Source organism: Dipodomys ordii, unplaced genomic scaffold (assembly GCF_000151885.1).
Source record: "Dipodomys ordii isolate 6190 unplaced genomic scaffold, Dord_2.0 Scaffold191, whole genome shotgun sequence".
Lineage (NCBI taxonomy): Eukaryota > Metazoa > Chordata > Mammalia > Rodentia > Heteromyidae > Dipodomys > Dipodomys ordii.
Window position 1 is genome coordinate 469,256 of NW_012267407.1, and position 16,480 is coordinate 485,735.

The window sequence follows — 16,480 nt, forward strand, 5'->3', positions numbered from 1 at the left end:
GACCAACAGAACCAACCCTCCTTCGCTTTCACATTGCCTCCCCATGACCAGAGAACACCTCACCAAAAACAACCATCAATGCACGCCCAACCCAGTAGCCGCCCCAGCTGCTGCCAAACGAACACCGCACACCACATACCCACACGCACACACATACCACACCCCCGTGCTGCCAGCCTGGGACCTGGTGCTGGGCACCGGGTGGCACTCCTGGAAGCTGAGTATTCAGCAAAATTGGATGCTTTCTACTTTGTTCTTCCAAGAGATCCATGGGCCCCTGTGCTCTGAGCAGCTCAGGAGAACGAAGTGCACTGGAGAAAGGAGAGAAGGAGGGAGAGAAAGGGAGAGGAAAGGGGAGAGAGAAGAAAGGGGAGAGGGAGGAAAGGCCAAGAGAAGGAGGACTAGGAGAAAAGTGGAGAGGCAGGGAGGGAGGGAAGAAGAAAGAGAGGGAAGGAGAGTGGGAGGGAGGAGGGGGATAGACAGAGGGAGAAACACCAGGATACCCCCCTCCCCCACAGGCCACTCACCTCCAAGATCAGCTCCCACCCTGGGCTGACTGAAAACTACAGCAAAAATAGGCAGCCGGGGCCCCGCCCATGCACCCCCCAGTCCCCGTGGCCAGGCATGCGTGTGGCTGCTGCCCATTGGTTGGGAAGCCTCGACGGGCAGCACCTGTGCCGGCACCTGCCTGCCCTTACCCCCCTCCTCCCCACACACCCAAGGCCTGAGGTGGGGCAGCCCAGCCCCAGCTGCCCCCAGCCACCTGCACCCAGCTACAGGCTTCCAGCTGGTCCCAGCAATCAACTCCATGGGGTGAACACTTTTGTTTTATTGTCTTGAGACACAGTCTTCCTCCCTAGCCAAGACTGGCCTCCTTCGGGGGGCGGCTGGGATTACAGGCATGAGCCACCACACCTGGCTGGGGTTGAGTGCGTTTTCAGCATTCCAATGATTGAGTATTAGTATTAATGAAGGCTTTTGCGCTTACCGCAGAACAAGGTGGGGAATGTGGGAAGCACGTGGAGATAAACTTGCCTCACTATGCACAGAGTGACGAAACCTCGAAGCTATAAACCTCAGAGGTTCACCAAGGCAAAGCACACTCAGGGAACAGAATATGAGGGCCCAGCAGAACTCCAAACAGCACAGCTGCCCTACGCAGGAGGAAAGATGAGCTTTCCACAACCAAGCTCAGCCGGCCGCACACCCACAATAGACAGCCTCTTCCCCGTGTGCAAACCCAGCTCCGGGAATTCTGTAAACCCAAACAGGGAAGACCAGACTCGCTTCTCATGCAAGAGAAGTTTATCCTCACGTGGAGAGTGGGACACATGACCCACGGTGCCACGGCAGGGGTTTATATACTGCGTGGAAATGTCTCTAATGTATGCCAGTGAAAATCAGAAAGAAAGCCAGGCACCAGTGGCCCATGCCTGTCATCCTAGCTACTTAGAAGGCTGGGATCTGAGGATTGTGGTTCAAAGCCAGCTCAGGCAGGAAAGTCCGTGAGATCTGATCTCCACTAAACCAACAGAAAACCGGAAGTGGTGCTGTGGCTCAAGTGGTAGAACACTTGCCTTGAGCTGAAGAGCTGAGGGACAGCGCCCAGGCCTAGAGTTCAAGCCCCACGACTGACAAAAAAAATCATTAAAATCTCACCCATGCTGACTGCAGGCCCTTGTGTGCAAGCCTAGTGTTGGGATGAGATTTCCCAGGGTAAGCACCCCTAACTCTGCTGGTATTGGCTCCCAAGTGTCCCCAGGTGGGGCTCATGTGGAGCCCCAGGGAATCCCCTGGTCTCTGGCTGGGTTCCAGGACACAGGACCTCATCGCTTTGCATTGATAACTTCATGAGGCACACCTCGAACACCCGGTGCAGAGCCTTCTCCTCCTTCCCTCCCTCCTTCCAACTGAACCAAGGCCTCACACTTCCTACGCAGGCAGTTCATCTCTTTGGCCCTATTTCTTACGTGACTTGCTTTTCATATAGGGTCTGGTGTTTTGCCCAAGTCAACTCAAACCACAGTCCTCTTATCTACCTTCACCTGCATACACATGTGCCACCATACTGGGCTTGCTGGCCAAGGTGAGCTCTTGTTCACTTGGTTTGCTTTGAACCATCATCTTTACAATTTCTACCTCTTGAGTAGCTGGGATTACAGGTGTGAGCCACCACAGGCATCCTTCAACAGCCTTTTTTTTTTTTTTTTGGTCTGTTATGGTGCTTGAAATTGGGGCCTAGACCCTGTGCCTGAGGTTTTTTCACTCAGGGCTAGAGTGCTACCACTTGAACCACAGTGCTACTTCTGGCTTTTTGAGATTCTTGGGAGGTAAAGAATCTCACAGACTTTCCTGCCCTGGCTGTTTTTTTTTTTTTTTTTGGGGGGGGGAGGGTTGTTGTTGTCGTCGTGGGGCCTGAACTCTGGGCCTAGGCACTATCCCTCAGCTCTTCAGCTCAAGGCTAGCGCTCTACCACTTGAGCCACAGCGCCACTTCCTGCTTTTTTCTTTTTGCTTATGTGGTACTGAGGAATCGAACCCAGGGCCTCAGGCATGCAAGGCAAGCTCTCTACCACTGAGCCACCTTCCCAGCTCCCCCTCTCCCCCCTCACACCCCCGTGGCTGACTTTGAACCACAATCCTCAGGTCTCAGTCTCTGGAGTAGACAGGATGACAGGCGTGAGCCACCGGTGCCTGGTGTTAGAATCCCGTGTGTGCCAGAGTGAGGGGCCAGGACCACAGCCTCCAGCTCTGTTCTCCAAGCATGCAGACAGCTTCTTGAGCACATGCTTTGCTGCTCAGCCAAGTCGGGGCTCCCTAGGCCCTTTTGGGGGGCCGGGCCCTGGGCAGGGGTATGTGGCTTTCTGCAGCCCTCCCCAGCCTGCTGACCCCATGCATAGAGCCTCTAGAGACCACATCCTTCCCAGGGCATGGGGTTTTTACCTCTTCCAGATGGGAGAGGGAAGAGGGGGCCTGGGACACAAAACGTCCTCAGGGTGGAAGTGCGGGGTGCTGGTTAGACGCTGAGTTCTCTAGGGGAACCAGCTCCCAGGGGCCACACAGAGCCAGCTTCTCCTGGACGCCCCACACTTCCCCTGGGAGTGTCTGGACGGGCCAGGGAGCAGGTTGTGGGGTATGGGACACGTCCAGACAAGCCAGGGTGCAGGGCACGGGGCACAGGGCTTCCCTACATGCTGTGCCTGATGAAGTCAGCAGGCCACGAATGACTCCTGGAGACAGCAGCTGTGTTGCCTGCATGCACTGATGTAATACTCCTAGCACCCCATGAGCCAGGAATCCTGTGCCCACGTGCAGACCTGGCAGGCACTCTGTGGTGTCCCCGCCAGGCAGTGGGTGTCAACGCCCCCACCCGGGGTCGTTCTGCAGTACCAGCTGAGCACACAGCGCGTGGGGGGTGGTCAGGACAAGGGGAGGGTCAGCCCCGCTCCAGGACATCATGGCCACATGGCAAAAGTCCATCATAGCTGGACACTGGTGGCCCATGCCTGTGATGCATTTGGGAAATAGCTGTGAGCCTGGTGGGCAGCTCATGCCTGCAATCCCCAGCCACTGGGAAGCAAAGGCAGGAAGGTGGAGCGGCTGAGTCAGCTCAGACAGGCAGCAAGACCCCACTCTGGAGTAAAACAAAAACAAATGGTGCCTGGGACAGTGGCTGGCACCCAAATCCTTGCTGCCTGGGGCAGGGATGGAATCCTGCCCTGGGAGGCCTATTAACTCTTGGTGATGGAACTCCAGCAAACGATCGTGTAGGGCTTTTAGGATCCACACAGGACTGGATGATCCCACCTAAGCCCCCAAGTATCAAGAAATACAGGTGTGTACCACTACTCTCAGCCCAGTAATAATCCTATGAATCCAATCTTAAGAGTGGAATTGTTTCACATCACCCATGAGGAACTTGCAATCCATTGAACGACTTGAGTGTTCTATGCACCCCTGTTTGCTCACTGTTAAAGAAAGCAGCATGGCGGAGAGGCCATCTTCCACCATGTCACAGGGTTCCTGATGAGGCCCAGGCAAGGGCTCGAGACAGGCTTGGTGGTCAAAGGCTCTGCTTTTGTCTGATCTGTATGAGTGATTTGCATGAGATGAGAAAGAGCCTCAGTGAGACTGCTAGGAGAACAGGAAGAAGGCAAACCATCAGCCCTCTTTCACTGTCCCCACAGCCAGCCCCTGGCAGGTGAAGGTGGAGAAGGTCTTTCAACTCCCACCTCTCCTCAGTCCCATCAACTGCTTCCCAAAACTCATCCAGATATATAGCTTTATTGGGGGTTAAAACGCCAGTTTGAGAAAAGACAGAAATGGTGTCATGGTGAACATCATTCAGTGGCTTGTCCAGGACCTCAGAATCCATTAAAACCAGGAAAACCACAGGGGGCTGGGGTGGCAGGGACTTTACCTTCCTGAACAAATGGGTGAAGAGGCCTGCCCCACCCCATGTTCTCCAATCCAGAGGCATCCTGCCCCATCCTTGTGTTGTCCAATCAGGAGGCTCCCCACTCCAGTGTTTGCCAATCAGGAGGCACCTTGACCCTCAACGTTCTCCAATCAGGAGGTGCCCTGTTCTACCCTGCCCAGCCCCGGTGTTCTCCAATTGAGAGGCTCCCCTGCTGCTGGGGTAGCTCAGGCCACGCCCCTATCCTCCATGACTCTCAGGCACTCACAATGTGCAGCTCTGGGTCTCTCTCCTCCACTGTCCTCAGAAGGGCCCATGATTCCTCATCCAAGTCACCCTTTCCCATCCTGCAAAGATCCAGATGGAAAAGCTCGATTAACTCAGGTATGGGTTTGTTTTTCTGCATGCCCTGTGTCTGCATGACTTGTTCCCAGGATGAGTCTGGGAGGGCCAGCAATGGAACCCGTGGTGTGCTGCGCTGTGCCCACTCTCCTCCCTCCTCACAGACAGATAAAGGCCCTGGGCTCTGCCCATTTCTGTGGTGTAAAATCTGCTAAACAATGGGGATCGATCTCAAGATATTTTTTTTCATGCCACTGAGGCCACACACCTGTAGGTATGTATGTGTGTGTGTGTGTGTGTGCGCACGCGTGCGTGCATGTACATGCGTGCTCACGCATGCACATGTATGTATGTCTAGGACCCTACCATGTAAGCCCAGCTGAAGATGACAGACATGTGCCATTGCATCCAGCTATGAGTTAAGATGAGGTCTCACAAACTATTCTGTATGAGCTGGCCTTTCAATCTGTCATCTTTCTATTCTTAGCCTCCTGAGTAATTATGATTACAGATGTAAGTCCCTGGTACCTGGCTCAAAGGCTCAGTTTAAGATGGGTGACAGCCTGACTAACCCACTGTAAGCTGAAAATACTTTTAAAGTCACCAGCGCGATTGAGTCATGAAACACCACACCCGGCTAAGATTTGAGAGTAGGTCCTGCTGACTGTTTTGCCCAGGGGTCTCAAACCATGATCTTCCCACCTACTCAGGAGCTGGGATTACAGGTGTGAACCACTGTGCCATCCTGAATGGTGCTCTGTGGCTGAGCTGCAGCCCCAGCCCTATTTTGTAACGAATAAGATCTCATGTACTGAAGGGGAAATAGTAACTGTTGTATGGGTACACCTCCTCATCGTCAAATCCAGAAAGCTGAACTCAGGGCTCTCTGCACGAACAGAAGTTATATTTCCAGACATTATAGAGCATAATTTGAGTTATAGAGGTGACAAGTGCCACTAGCACTCTCCACTGGGTTTTCTTCTTAGAGTCTTACTCTCAAAATTAACCAGGCTAAGAGAGGGCAGATCGTGTAGGTTTTAAGGGGGATGAGATCGTCCTGTCCTGTGAAGCTGCCTGCCCCAGGACCCTAAGAAGGGGTCTAGCCCTCCCCCAGCCCAGCCCAACTCCGACTCACCAGAGGACCTTCAGGGAACACTGGGGGTGTTGTAGGGCCTTGCACAGCAGGGCTATCCCACTGTAGTCCAGGGAGTTGCTGCTCAAGTTTAGCCCCTCTAGAGTCTTGCTGTGGGTAAGAACGTTCCACAGGTCCCCACAGCAAGCGCTGGTTAAGCCACATCCCTGCAGCCTGGAACACAATTAGGGAGTAAGCGCAGCCTGCAGGCTTCCCCGTGCCCCTCGCCTGCGAACCCAGCTCTGCACAGACCCCTCTGACACCCTAACTCAGTAGAAGTTGGTCTTGAGTGTACACCCATGCCTTGAACACATCTTGAGCTATTGAATCATGAGTAGAATGTGCCCCCCCCAATTCATCCACGGAAGTCCTAATCCCCAGTTCCTCAGAATCTGACTATATTCCAAGACAGGTCACTATGGAGTCGGTGGCAATTGAAACAAGGGCGTGAAGGTGGACAGAGCCTGCTCAGGTATCCTTTTAAAAATAGGGAATGTATTGGGTTTTTTGGGGGAAGAGGGGACACAAGAATGGAGGGGGAAGAAGGATGAGCAAATACAGTCATGGTATTCAGTAGACACTATGTAAAAAGTGAACTATGCAACTTGTGGGTGGTATGGGGAAAGAGAAGAAAAGGGTGACATTGCCCCCCCAAATTTTGTACTCATCACCTGACTTATGGAACTGTAACCCCTTTGTACAACTCCTCATAACACATTTAAAAAATAAAAATGAGGAAATTTTAAGCTGGGTCTGGTGGTGCACACCTGTAATCCTAGCATGCTGGGAGACAGCCCCCGGCCCCAAGCTCCCCCCCCAGACAGAGACAGGGCACACCCACCCAAGGGTCTGTATGCGACAGTGGGGATACACCAGAGCTTCACACAGCAACTTGACGCCAGCATCTCCCAGCGCATTGACTCCGATCTGCAAATGTCTCAGGTTCTGGTTGTACATGAGGACTGGAACGAGGTATTGGCAGCCATGGGTGGAGAAGCCACACTCCGTTATGCTGCAAGAGGTCAGGTGTGGTGAGACAGAGCCGCCATTCCTCCAGCAAGGCCCAAGCCACCATGGCTCTAACCTACTCGGGCTGCACTTTCACTGATATGTGCAAGCCACAAGAAAGGCTTCCCATCTGAATCTTCATGTATTAAAGTGCACAGAGTAAAAGGCTTCATTATGACACTTATACAAGCACACCATGTACCGTGGTCATTAATATTCACCCCTCTGCTATGCTTTTTGTTTTTGGTGGTGTGTGTGTGTGTGTGTGTGTGTGTGTGTGTGTGCGCGCGCGTGTATACTGGGACTGAACTCAAGGGCCTGATCACTGTCCCAGAGCTTTTTCACACAAGGCTGGTGCTCTGCCACTTGAGACACACAGCTCCACTTCTGGCTTTTTGGTAGTTAATTAGAAGTTAAGAGTCTCATGGATAATCCTGCCTAAACTGGCTTTGAACTCTCATTATCAGATCTCACCCTCCTGAATAGCTAGGATTATAGGCATAAGCCACTGGCACCCAGCTTACACCGCTTTGTTGTTTGCTGGAGACAGGGTCTCACTGTGCAGCCCCATCTGACCTGGAACTTGCTATGAGGCCCACGCTGGCCCTGACCTTAGGAGGCTATGGCCTTTACTTCCTGAGTCCTGGGATTACAGGCATGCACTACCATGCTCACCTTTTTTTTTTTTTGATAGGTTTTTTGAACTCTGGGCTTGGGCACTGTCCCTGGGCTCTTCAGCTCAAGGCAAGTGCTCTACCGCTTGAACCACAGCACCACTTCCGGTTTTCTATTGGTTTATTGGAGATAAGAGTCTCACAGACTTTCTTGCCCGGGCTGGCTTTGAACCTCGATCCTCAGATCTCAGCCTCCTGAGTAGCTAGGATTACAGGTGTGAGGCACCAGCACCTGGCTCCATGCTCACCTTTTAATCTGTAAAACTATGGAGAGTGAGGCCTTCTGCTTTATTTTTTCATTCTTTAGGTGTTTTGTAGGTACTTTTGGGCTTCCCATAAATTCCATACACGTTTGTTTTTTTTTTTTTTTGGGTCCAGTCGTGGGGCCTGAACTCTGGGCCTGGACGCTGTCCCTCAGCTCTTCAGCTCAAGGCTAGCGCTCTACCACTTGATCCACAGCGCCACTTCTGGCTTTTTTCCTTTTGCTTATGTGGTGCTGAGGAATCGAACCCAGGGCCTCGAGCATGCAAGGCAAGCGCTCTACCACTGAGCCACCTTCCCAGCCCTCCATACACATTTTTAAATGTACTTTTTCGGCTCAACTCAACAACGAAACAAAAATGTTTCATTTCTACTGGTGTTTGCTCAGAATCAGTACATACGCCCTTACTTGCCTTGTTTTCTCACATAAATTCTCACATGTATTTCTGGGTCCCTATACCCACGTTTTTATATAACCTTCCACCAGAAAGTCTGCTCCTATCTTTCTATGTAGCACCATTTCCTCGTTTTGTGGCACACAGGCTGAAGTCTTGGCCATAGACGTCTACCTGGCCCGTCCTAGCTCCACTGTAGCCCAGTCCTATATGATACACACACACACACACACACACACACACACACACACACTCTGGGTGATGACAGACTATGCACTAGGCCTGTGAGCCAGCTGCCCAGGCACCAGCCTTCCCTGAGGGACAGCTCCATGGAGCATGTGCTAGGTGGAAGGCCACACAATGACTTCACATTGGCCTTCCTGCACAGACAGGCTCAGCTCCAGCACTGACCACAGGAAAACCTACCACAGGGACCTCAGGCTGCAATACGGGAGCTGCAGAGCCTCACAGAGAATCTCCAGGCCTTCGTCCTTCAGGATGTTCAAGCTCAGGTCCAGATGTCTCAGGGTGCTGTTCCTCACAAGCATCTCTGAGAGAGCCGGGCAGCACTGCTGGCTGACGTAGCAGCATGCCAGCCTGTGGGGCAGAGTGGGGGACACAGAGGGGTGAACTGGGACCCGCACCCACAGGGCCTCCTGACACGCACACCATGATGAGCACCTCCACCAAGAATGGCGGCTCACACCTCTAAGCCAAGCACCCTGGAGGCTGAGATCTGAGGATCATAGTTCAAACCCAGCCCTGGCAGAAAAATCCAGGAGATTTTTTTTTTATCTCCAATTAACCAGCAAAAAGCCAGAAGTGTGGGTGTGGCCAGAGTGGTAGAGCGCCAGACTTGTGTGAAAAAGCCAAGCAAGCGCACAGATCCCTGGGTTCAAGCCCTAGCACCGACACAACGGTCAATCGGTGAGGTTTAGGCCAGCAGCTCCGGACCGCCCCCCCCACCTCGGCTCTCCCAGCGGCCCCACCCTGCCACTCACTCCAGGAAGTCCAGGACAGCTTCGGGGCAGCTCAAGGCCGCACACAGTCGGCCCACGCCGGTGTCCAGGTAGTTGCAGGTCAGGTTCAGCTGCCTCAGCTTCTTGTTGTGGGTCAGGACCCAGGCCATGGCGTCGCAGTGGTCGGCAGTGAGGCTGCAGTCCTCCAGGCTGGAGAGAGAAGGCGTGGTGTTCCCACCAAACCCCACACGCCTCGCCCCAGGGCCCCACAGATTGTCCACCCTCATCACCATCACCAAGGTATGGCCATGAGACCATAGGCACAAGTGGGCATGGGCGTATGTGACGTCACCCATTGTATGTACCCTGGTAGGTGACATCACCTCCCTAAAAGGTCTGTTCCTCCCTCTTCCCTCCGCCCCCCCCCGCCCACCTCTTCCACCTGCCCTGGCCGCACCCCAGCTACACTGTGGCGGCCTACCAAAGCCGTCGCCACCGCACCCCAACTGGGCCTTGGGTGAGCAGGCCCTCATCATTCTGGTTCTGTACAGTGACACCTCAAAGGGCACCCCCGCCAAGAGGCCTTGAGGCAGAATTCAGCAGGGCTGTGTTCAGAGGTGCCAGGCTAGTGATGGCGATTCTCTACCACAGCAGTCATTGGCTGTGTGTGTGTGTGTGTGTGTGTGTGTGAGAGAGAGAGAGAGAGAGAGAGAGAGAGACCATCTAAACCCAGAGACAATTGAATAAAGATGGAAACAATTAGAACTGGTGTCTAGAAATTAAGTCACCATGGAAAATCACCCAGTTCACAGCCCCCTACCAGTCTCTGGGATGGTTGTGTGGCAATACACAGAAGGATTGAAATTTGAAGCCTTGGAAAAAGTGTGAAAAAGAATCCAAAAGGATGAGTGGTTCAAGTGACATGCTGGCCTAGCAAACTAACATCCTAGGTTCTGCAGTACGGGGGAGGAGGGAGCAGAGAGAGAGGAAGGAAGGAGGGTAGAAGAAAGGGAGGGAGCTGGGAGGGGAAATAATCCACAGGAGAATAATCCACAGAAAGAATCCACAGAAGCTGAATGGAACAGAATCTTCCAGAGTGGCTAGGCCTATCAAGACACTATGATCTGTGTCTCAGGAGGCAGAATTTACATGTGGATAACATGCAGATAATATATGGATATTAGAAAACAGGACAGAGGGGCAGGAGAGATATCCCCCACCCCCTGCCCTCTCTGGAGTGGGCAGGGCCTGGCATGTGTGGAGACTCACTTCAGGCTTTCGATGTTGCAGGTTGGGTGGTCCAGGGCTTCACAGAGCAGGAACACATCTTCACAGGACAGCTTCATGCTGCTGATGCTCAGGTATCTTATATTTGGGTTCTGAATGAATATATCAAAGAAAAGCCGCATCTCACCATTTAAGACCACACCCTTCATCCTGCAAAGCAGAGGAAATTGCTGATGAGTTTCACCTAACAACCTGAAAGCACCAGTGGAGGTGGGGCCTGGACCATCTCGTACAACCCAGAATCAACCCAGATGCTACAGCTGCACCTGGACCATCTCGTACAACCCAGAATCAACCCAGATGCTACAGCTGCACAACTAAGTGCTCGCTTTGTCCTCTACACACAGGGACATGGAGAAGTGTCTATAAACCTTGTGTATTGTCCTAGTACAGGAAGTTACTGGAATCTGAACACAGAGGCAGGCTCCCCAGCTTTCTGCCATACCCTAGAAAGCCCCCCACTGCAAAGAATGGCTTCAGCAGCCCTCAGTGATGTTGAGCGTGAGCGATTCTGCTCAGACAACTCAGAGAGCATGCAAAACTTCATCTCCACTGGAAGCCAGCAGTGAGACTCTATGCAGGACCAGTTGGGTTGTGTGGGTATTGAGCTTACTTGAGGCTTTGGAGGAGACAATGGGGCTCCCTCAGATGGCTGTACAAGGCTATACATGCTGACTCATTCAGAATGCTGTCTTTCATCTTGAGATCAAAGAGGTATTCATTTCTCCTGAATACTGAGCATATTTGGTCCCAGCAGACAAGACTGGAATCCAACCTGTCATGGTGGAGAAAAGAAGGCCTCCTGTGGTTGAGGAGTCAAATTCAGCCATCCACAGCACAGAAGAATAAATGAGAAAGTGGGAATGTGGCTTAGTGCTAGAGTGCTTGCTTAGCATGCACGATGCCCTGGGTTCAATTCCTTGGTACCATGTAAACAAAAAGCTGGAAGTAGCACTGTGGCACAAGTGGTAGAATGCTAGACTTTAGCAAAAAGAATCTCAGGGACAATGCCCAGGCCCTGAGTTCAAGCCCCAGGACTGGCATATTATTATTAATAATTATTATTATTAATAATAATATAAATTAATCAGGTGCTGGTGCTTCATGCCTGTTACTCCAGCTACTCAGGAAGCTAAGATCTGGAGGATTGCTGTTTGGAGCCAGTCTGGATAGACAAATCCAAGAGACTCTTTAGCTTTAACTAAGTAGCAGAAAACTGGAACTGAAGGCATGGCTCAAGTAGCCAAGCACCAACCTTTCATGAAAATGCCAAACGAGAGCACAAGGCCCTGAGTTGAATCCACAGTGCTGGCATACAGAAGGAACTGAATAGAAGAAACAGATCTTTCCTTGGGAAAGAGTGCTGATGGCTCCGGTCTGTAATCTTAGATACTCAAGAGGCTGAAATCTGAGGATCATAGTACAAAGCCAGCCCTGGGGGAAAAAAAGTCTGTGAGACTCTTATCTCCAATTAGCCAGCAAAAAAGCCAGAAGTAGAGCTGTGGCTCAAGCAGTAGAATACCAGCCAGACTTGAGTGATACAGAACTCAGGCCCTGAGTTCAAACCCTATACTGTCTCACACACACACACCAGGTGAGCATCTGTGCCAATCATGTCCCCACTTAACACCCACTGAGCACTTGGCCAGACCCTGAAAACAGAAGAGAAAGGAAGCCAGTAGAAGGACTCACACAGGTCTGTGTGGTTGCTTTGCCCAGATATTTTCGATGCAGAGACTCAATTTCCTCAAGCTACGACAGAATTTTAAGCAGTACGAGAAGATGATCAAGTCTGTATTGTCCAGGATTAAGCAGTTCACTTTCTTGATGGGCTCCATCACCTCCCTGACAAAATCATCATTCTGCATCTCAAACAGACAGTAAGACAGTTTGGAGAAGTCCACCTGACTCTGGAGATCTTCGTTCTCGTTGACTCTCCTCAGGCTCTGGTGACACAGCTGCTTCACTTCCTGGCTGGGTTGAAAGCCAAAAAACGCATCCAGCTTTCGTTGCTCATTTTCGTGTAGAAGGCCCATGAGAAAACAACCCAGAAAAATCCAGTTTTTTTTCGTTCTGTCTAAGTAGGTCATCAGGAGCACATCTACACTGTCCACAGCAGGGTGATGGTGCTCACTGGGGTTCTTGAGCACATGAAACAAGGCAGCACAGAACTCTTGGACAGACAAGTGGAGGAAGGAGTAGCAGTCCGCATGCTCCTTGAGCAGGATCTTGGTGTCCAGGAGCGTGGCAATGTCAGAGGTGGCAATCCCGTTTCTTCCCAGCATGTCCTCGGGAAACACAAACGTGTTGGTCCACATGCCCTCTGCAGCCAGGGCGCACAGGCCCTGCAGCTGCCCTCGGCCTTGTGGACTGGGACCATGGGCACCCCTGGGGGTGAACGCGTGAAGGATGAAGGAGGTATACAGGGTGGTGGTGCACCGGCAGACCTCGGCAGGCTCTTGCCCCCTTTCCATCTCCTGTTTCAGGCACGTGCATACAAGCCAGCAGAGCAGCGGCATTTCGCACAGCATGGAGAGCCGTTTGTTCTCCTGAACAGCATTGAAGGCCTGCACAGCCTGGCCCCAGTTGGGGAGTATGGATGAGAAATAGAGCTTCTTACTGTAGTCATCGAAGCCCATCATTACCCGCACCTGGACATCCTTCAGATTTTTCTCCAGCTCCTGGGAGAGATTTGGTGTGGTGGCAATGATCAAAGAGGATTCTGGGAACATTTTCTTCCTCAGTAAACTGCTCACCAGCACAGGGACTGGCTGCTGCTCCTCCCAGTCACTGCACAGCTCTGATTCGGATTGGTTCAAGTCACATTTTAGTTTTTCGAAGCTGTCGATGATGAACAAGAGTCTCTCTGGCTGGGCTGTGATTTCTATGCCGGGGACAGAGGGCTCATGCCATTCTCTGGAGATGAGTTCAGCCAGGCTTGTGGCCGGAAGCTTTTTCAGCTCTCCACAGCAGAAGTAGAAGATATAGGAGAACCGGTCCTGCCCGATGATGCCGTCTGACCAGGCTAGAATAATCTTCATTAGAAGCATCGTCTTCCCAATTCTCTGGACCCCTTGGAGGACCACTGTATACGACTGTTTCTCAGTGGCCTCTGGCCTCAGAAACAACTCTAAGTACTGACGCTCTTCCTGAGTGATTTTCTGGTGGAAGAACTCGGCCACGTCTGTGATGGTGTTCCTGCGCCACATGTCGCTGAACTTCTCCTTCACGTGAGCTCGGTACTTCCTTGTGTGGCCTGTGTCAGCAAGCATCAAGGAAAAGAAAAACACAGTTTATCAACAGCCAAAGAAATTTATGTGTTTTCAACACTGGCCAGCTGCATCTGTTGGTCATGTCAACAGAACTTGAGGACATTCTTATTTCTTTTATCCACAGGGAAAGCACAGCGAAGCGGAATGGTTGTGGCTGTGTCCACAAAGTCTAAAATGTCAGTGCTGGCATTACCCCTGCCTTCTACAGCAAGTTTGCCAACTCCTCCACAGATGGACATGTGAATGCACGTGCATGCATGTGCACACGGGCGTGCACGTGTGTACAACCCCCACACTGGACTAACTGTAACCAAATGTACAAAATCTGACCATGATAGAGGACAACACCCATCCACGCTGGACCACCTATAACCACCTGTACTAAATGCAACCCACGGTAGACCACCTACCCATACTGGACCACCTATAATAACCTGTACTAAATACAACCCATGGTAGAACACCCACCCACACTGGACCACCCATAACCACCTGTACTAAATACAACCCATGGTAGAACACCTACTTGTACTGGCCTGCCCACAACCACCAGTAACTAAGTGAAGTTGTTTCTTACATGCAGTGATAATATATTCCCACAGGAAATACCATCTGACCCCACGAGAGAAAGCTGCAGAAGCCGCTGACTGACATGAACACTGACAATGCTGCCTATGAGCAGCATTGTGCCCATGCCCCGGGCCCTTACCTGTGCTCTCCCTCAGGGCCTTGACACAGAGGTCCTTCCTGTTGATTTTGAGGAAGACCCTGCCGGTCACAGCCCAGGCCTGTGGCCCATCATAGTGCTTGGTGAGCAGGTTGGCCAGGCCTTCCTTGGACGCTCTCTTCACCTCAGACCAGGGAATTTGCTTGAGTCCAAGCTCCTCAGCTTCCTGCTTGAGGAGCTCCTTGAATTTCACCAACTCTTTCCTGCTGAGCTCCTCTAGGTACCACATAAGGCCAAAGTCAGAGAAGAAAGACGACGCCATTTCATCCAGAGAAGAACAGTCTTCTGAGAGACAGCCACCAGGAACAAGACATTAATGGACTCTATGGAGAAAAAAATAATCATGATAGCAGCAAGTGATTCAAGCCCCAGTACAAGCACAAGAAAATCACAAACGGTGCTGGAAAAACTGAAATTCCACATGCCAAAATAAATAAATGAATAGACCTAAAGACCCCAACTCTTACACAGAAATAAGCAGTAAAGAAAAAAGCCAGGGGGAGGGATTCAGACATAGTGGCTCATGCTTGTAATCCTAGCTCCTTAGAAGGCTGAGATTGGAAAGTTTATGTTCAGAACCATCCTGGGCAAAAGTTCAATGAACTACCCCCAACCAGCGTTTGCCAGGTGTTCACTGTTTCCCAGCTATCATGGGAGGCTGAAACTGGAGGACTGTGCTTCCAGGTTAGCCTGGGAAAACAATGTTTATGAGTCCACATCTCAATAGAAGAACTTGGCCAGGTGCCAGTGGCTCACACCTGTAATCCTAGCTACACAAAGGCTGAGATCTGAGGATCATGGTTCAAAGCCAGCCTGGTCAGGAAACTCCATGAGACTCTTTATCTCCAATAAACCACCAGAAAACCAGAGTGGTGCTATGGCTCAAATGGTAGAGTGCTTGCCTTGAGCTGAAGAGCTGAGGGACAGTGCCCAGGCCCAGAGTTCAAGCCCTCCCCCCCAAAAAAAGGAACTTGGGCATGCTGCCAAGGTCCCTAAAATAGGATTGTGGGCTGTGCTGACCTGGACAAAAAGCAAGATCCTGTCTCAAAAGCAAGCAGAGCAGAAGGGGCTGGAGGCTCTGAGCACATGGTTGGTGGCTGGTTAGGGAGGTATTTGGTTCACCAACCTCTCTGCCATTCCGTGGCTCAAAACTACAGAACACAGGTCTCTGACAGCCCATGTGATACTCTCCCTGTGAGTGTCTCCACACGGGCACCTGCTCCAAGGGCAGTGGTCATTAGAGCAAGGTCCACTTACTCCTCCACATACATCCTCATCTTAGTCAAGTAAGTCTACAGTAACCTTCCACTGCCACATTCTGAGATACCAGAGGACAGAACTTGAACATATCAGTGTAGAAGGCATAGTTCAGTCCTTAGAAAACACAGAACCCTGCTCCCACGGATCTAGAAGACTCTGTATATACTTCCTCTTTTCCTTCAGTCCTAGGGTGTGAACTCACAGCCTGGTGCTTGCTAGGCAGGCACTCTACCACTGGAGTCACACCTCCAGTGCTAGCTATGGGTTTTGTTTTGTTTTTTGTCAGTCGTGGGGCATGAACTCTGGGCTTGGGTGCTGTCCTTGTGCTCTTCAGCTCAAGGTGAGCTCTCTGCTGCTTGAGCTACAGCACCACTTCCGGTTTTCTAGCAGTTTGTTGGAGATAAGAGTCTCACGAACTTTCCTGCCAGGGCTGGCTTTGAACCGGGATCCTCAGATCTCAGCCTCCCGAGTAGCTAGGATTACAGGCATGAGCCACTGGTGCCCGACTAGATATGTTTTATATAGTTAAAATCAATGCACTATAAAAGTACATGAATCTGAGCTGGGGAGGTGTCTCAGTGGTAGAGTGCTTGCCTTGCATACATGAGGTCGTGGTTTGATTCCTCAGCACCACATAAGCAGAAAAAGCCAGAAGTGCTGCTGTGGCTCATGTGGTAGAGCACTCGCCTTGAGCTGAAGAGTTGAGGGACAGCACCCAGGCCCAGAGTTCAGGCCCCATGACCGACA

The 16,480-nt window shown here is 51.6% G+C and overlaps 1 protein-coding gene across 1 annotated transcript; it reads right to left on the bottom strand.

Annotated features, from left to right (window-relative positions):
* Positions 1-4,672: 4,672 nt before the first annotated feature.
* On the bottom strand, positions 4,673-14,735 carry Nlrp4 (NLR family, pyrin domain containing 4). Its single transcript, XM_013034517.1, has 9 exons — positions 14,456-14,735; positions 12,167-13,730; positions 11,088-11,249; positions 10,457-10,624; positions 9,230-9,397; positions 8,655-8,825; positions 6,732-6,902; positions 5,894-6,064; positions 4,673-4,763 (listed from the first exon to the last, which is right to left on the bottom strand). Exons 1-9 carry the CDS (start codon positions 14,733-14,735, stop codon positions 4,673-4,675), a joined length of 2,946 nt encoding a protein of 981 aa, XP_012889971.1.
* Between the last annotated feature and the right edge of the window lie 1,745 nt (positions 14,736-16,480).

Bases quoted from the DNA above. Each gene is read 5' to 3' on its own strand.
- Nlrp4 (XM_013034517.1), bottom strand. From the start codon at position 14,735: ATGGCGTCGTCTTTCTTCTCTGACTTTGGCCTTATGTGGTACCTAGAG. The intron at 13,731-14,455 runs GTAAGGGCCCGG...TTGCTGACACAG, and splicing joins GGCCCTGAGGGAGAGCACAG to GCCACACAAGGAAGTACCGA. The intron at 11,250-12,166 runs GTGAGTCCTTCT...CCACCATGACAG, and splicing joins AAGCAACCACACAGACCTGT to GTTGGATTCCAGTCTTGTCT.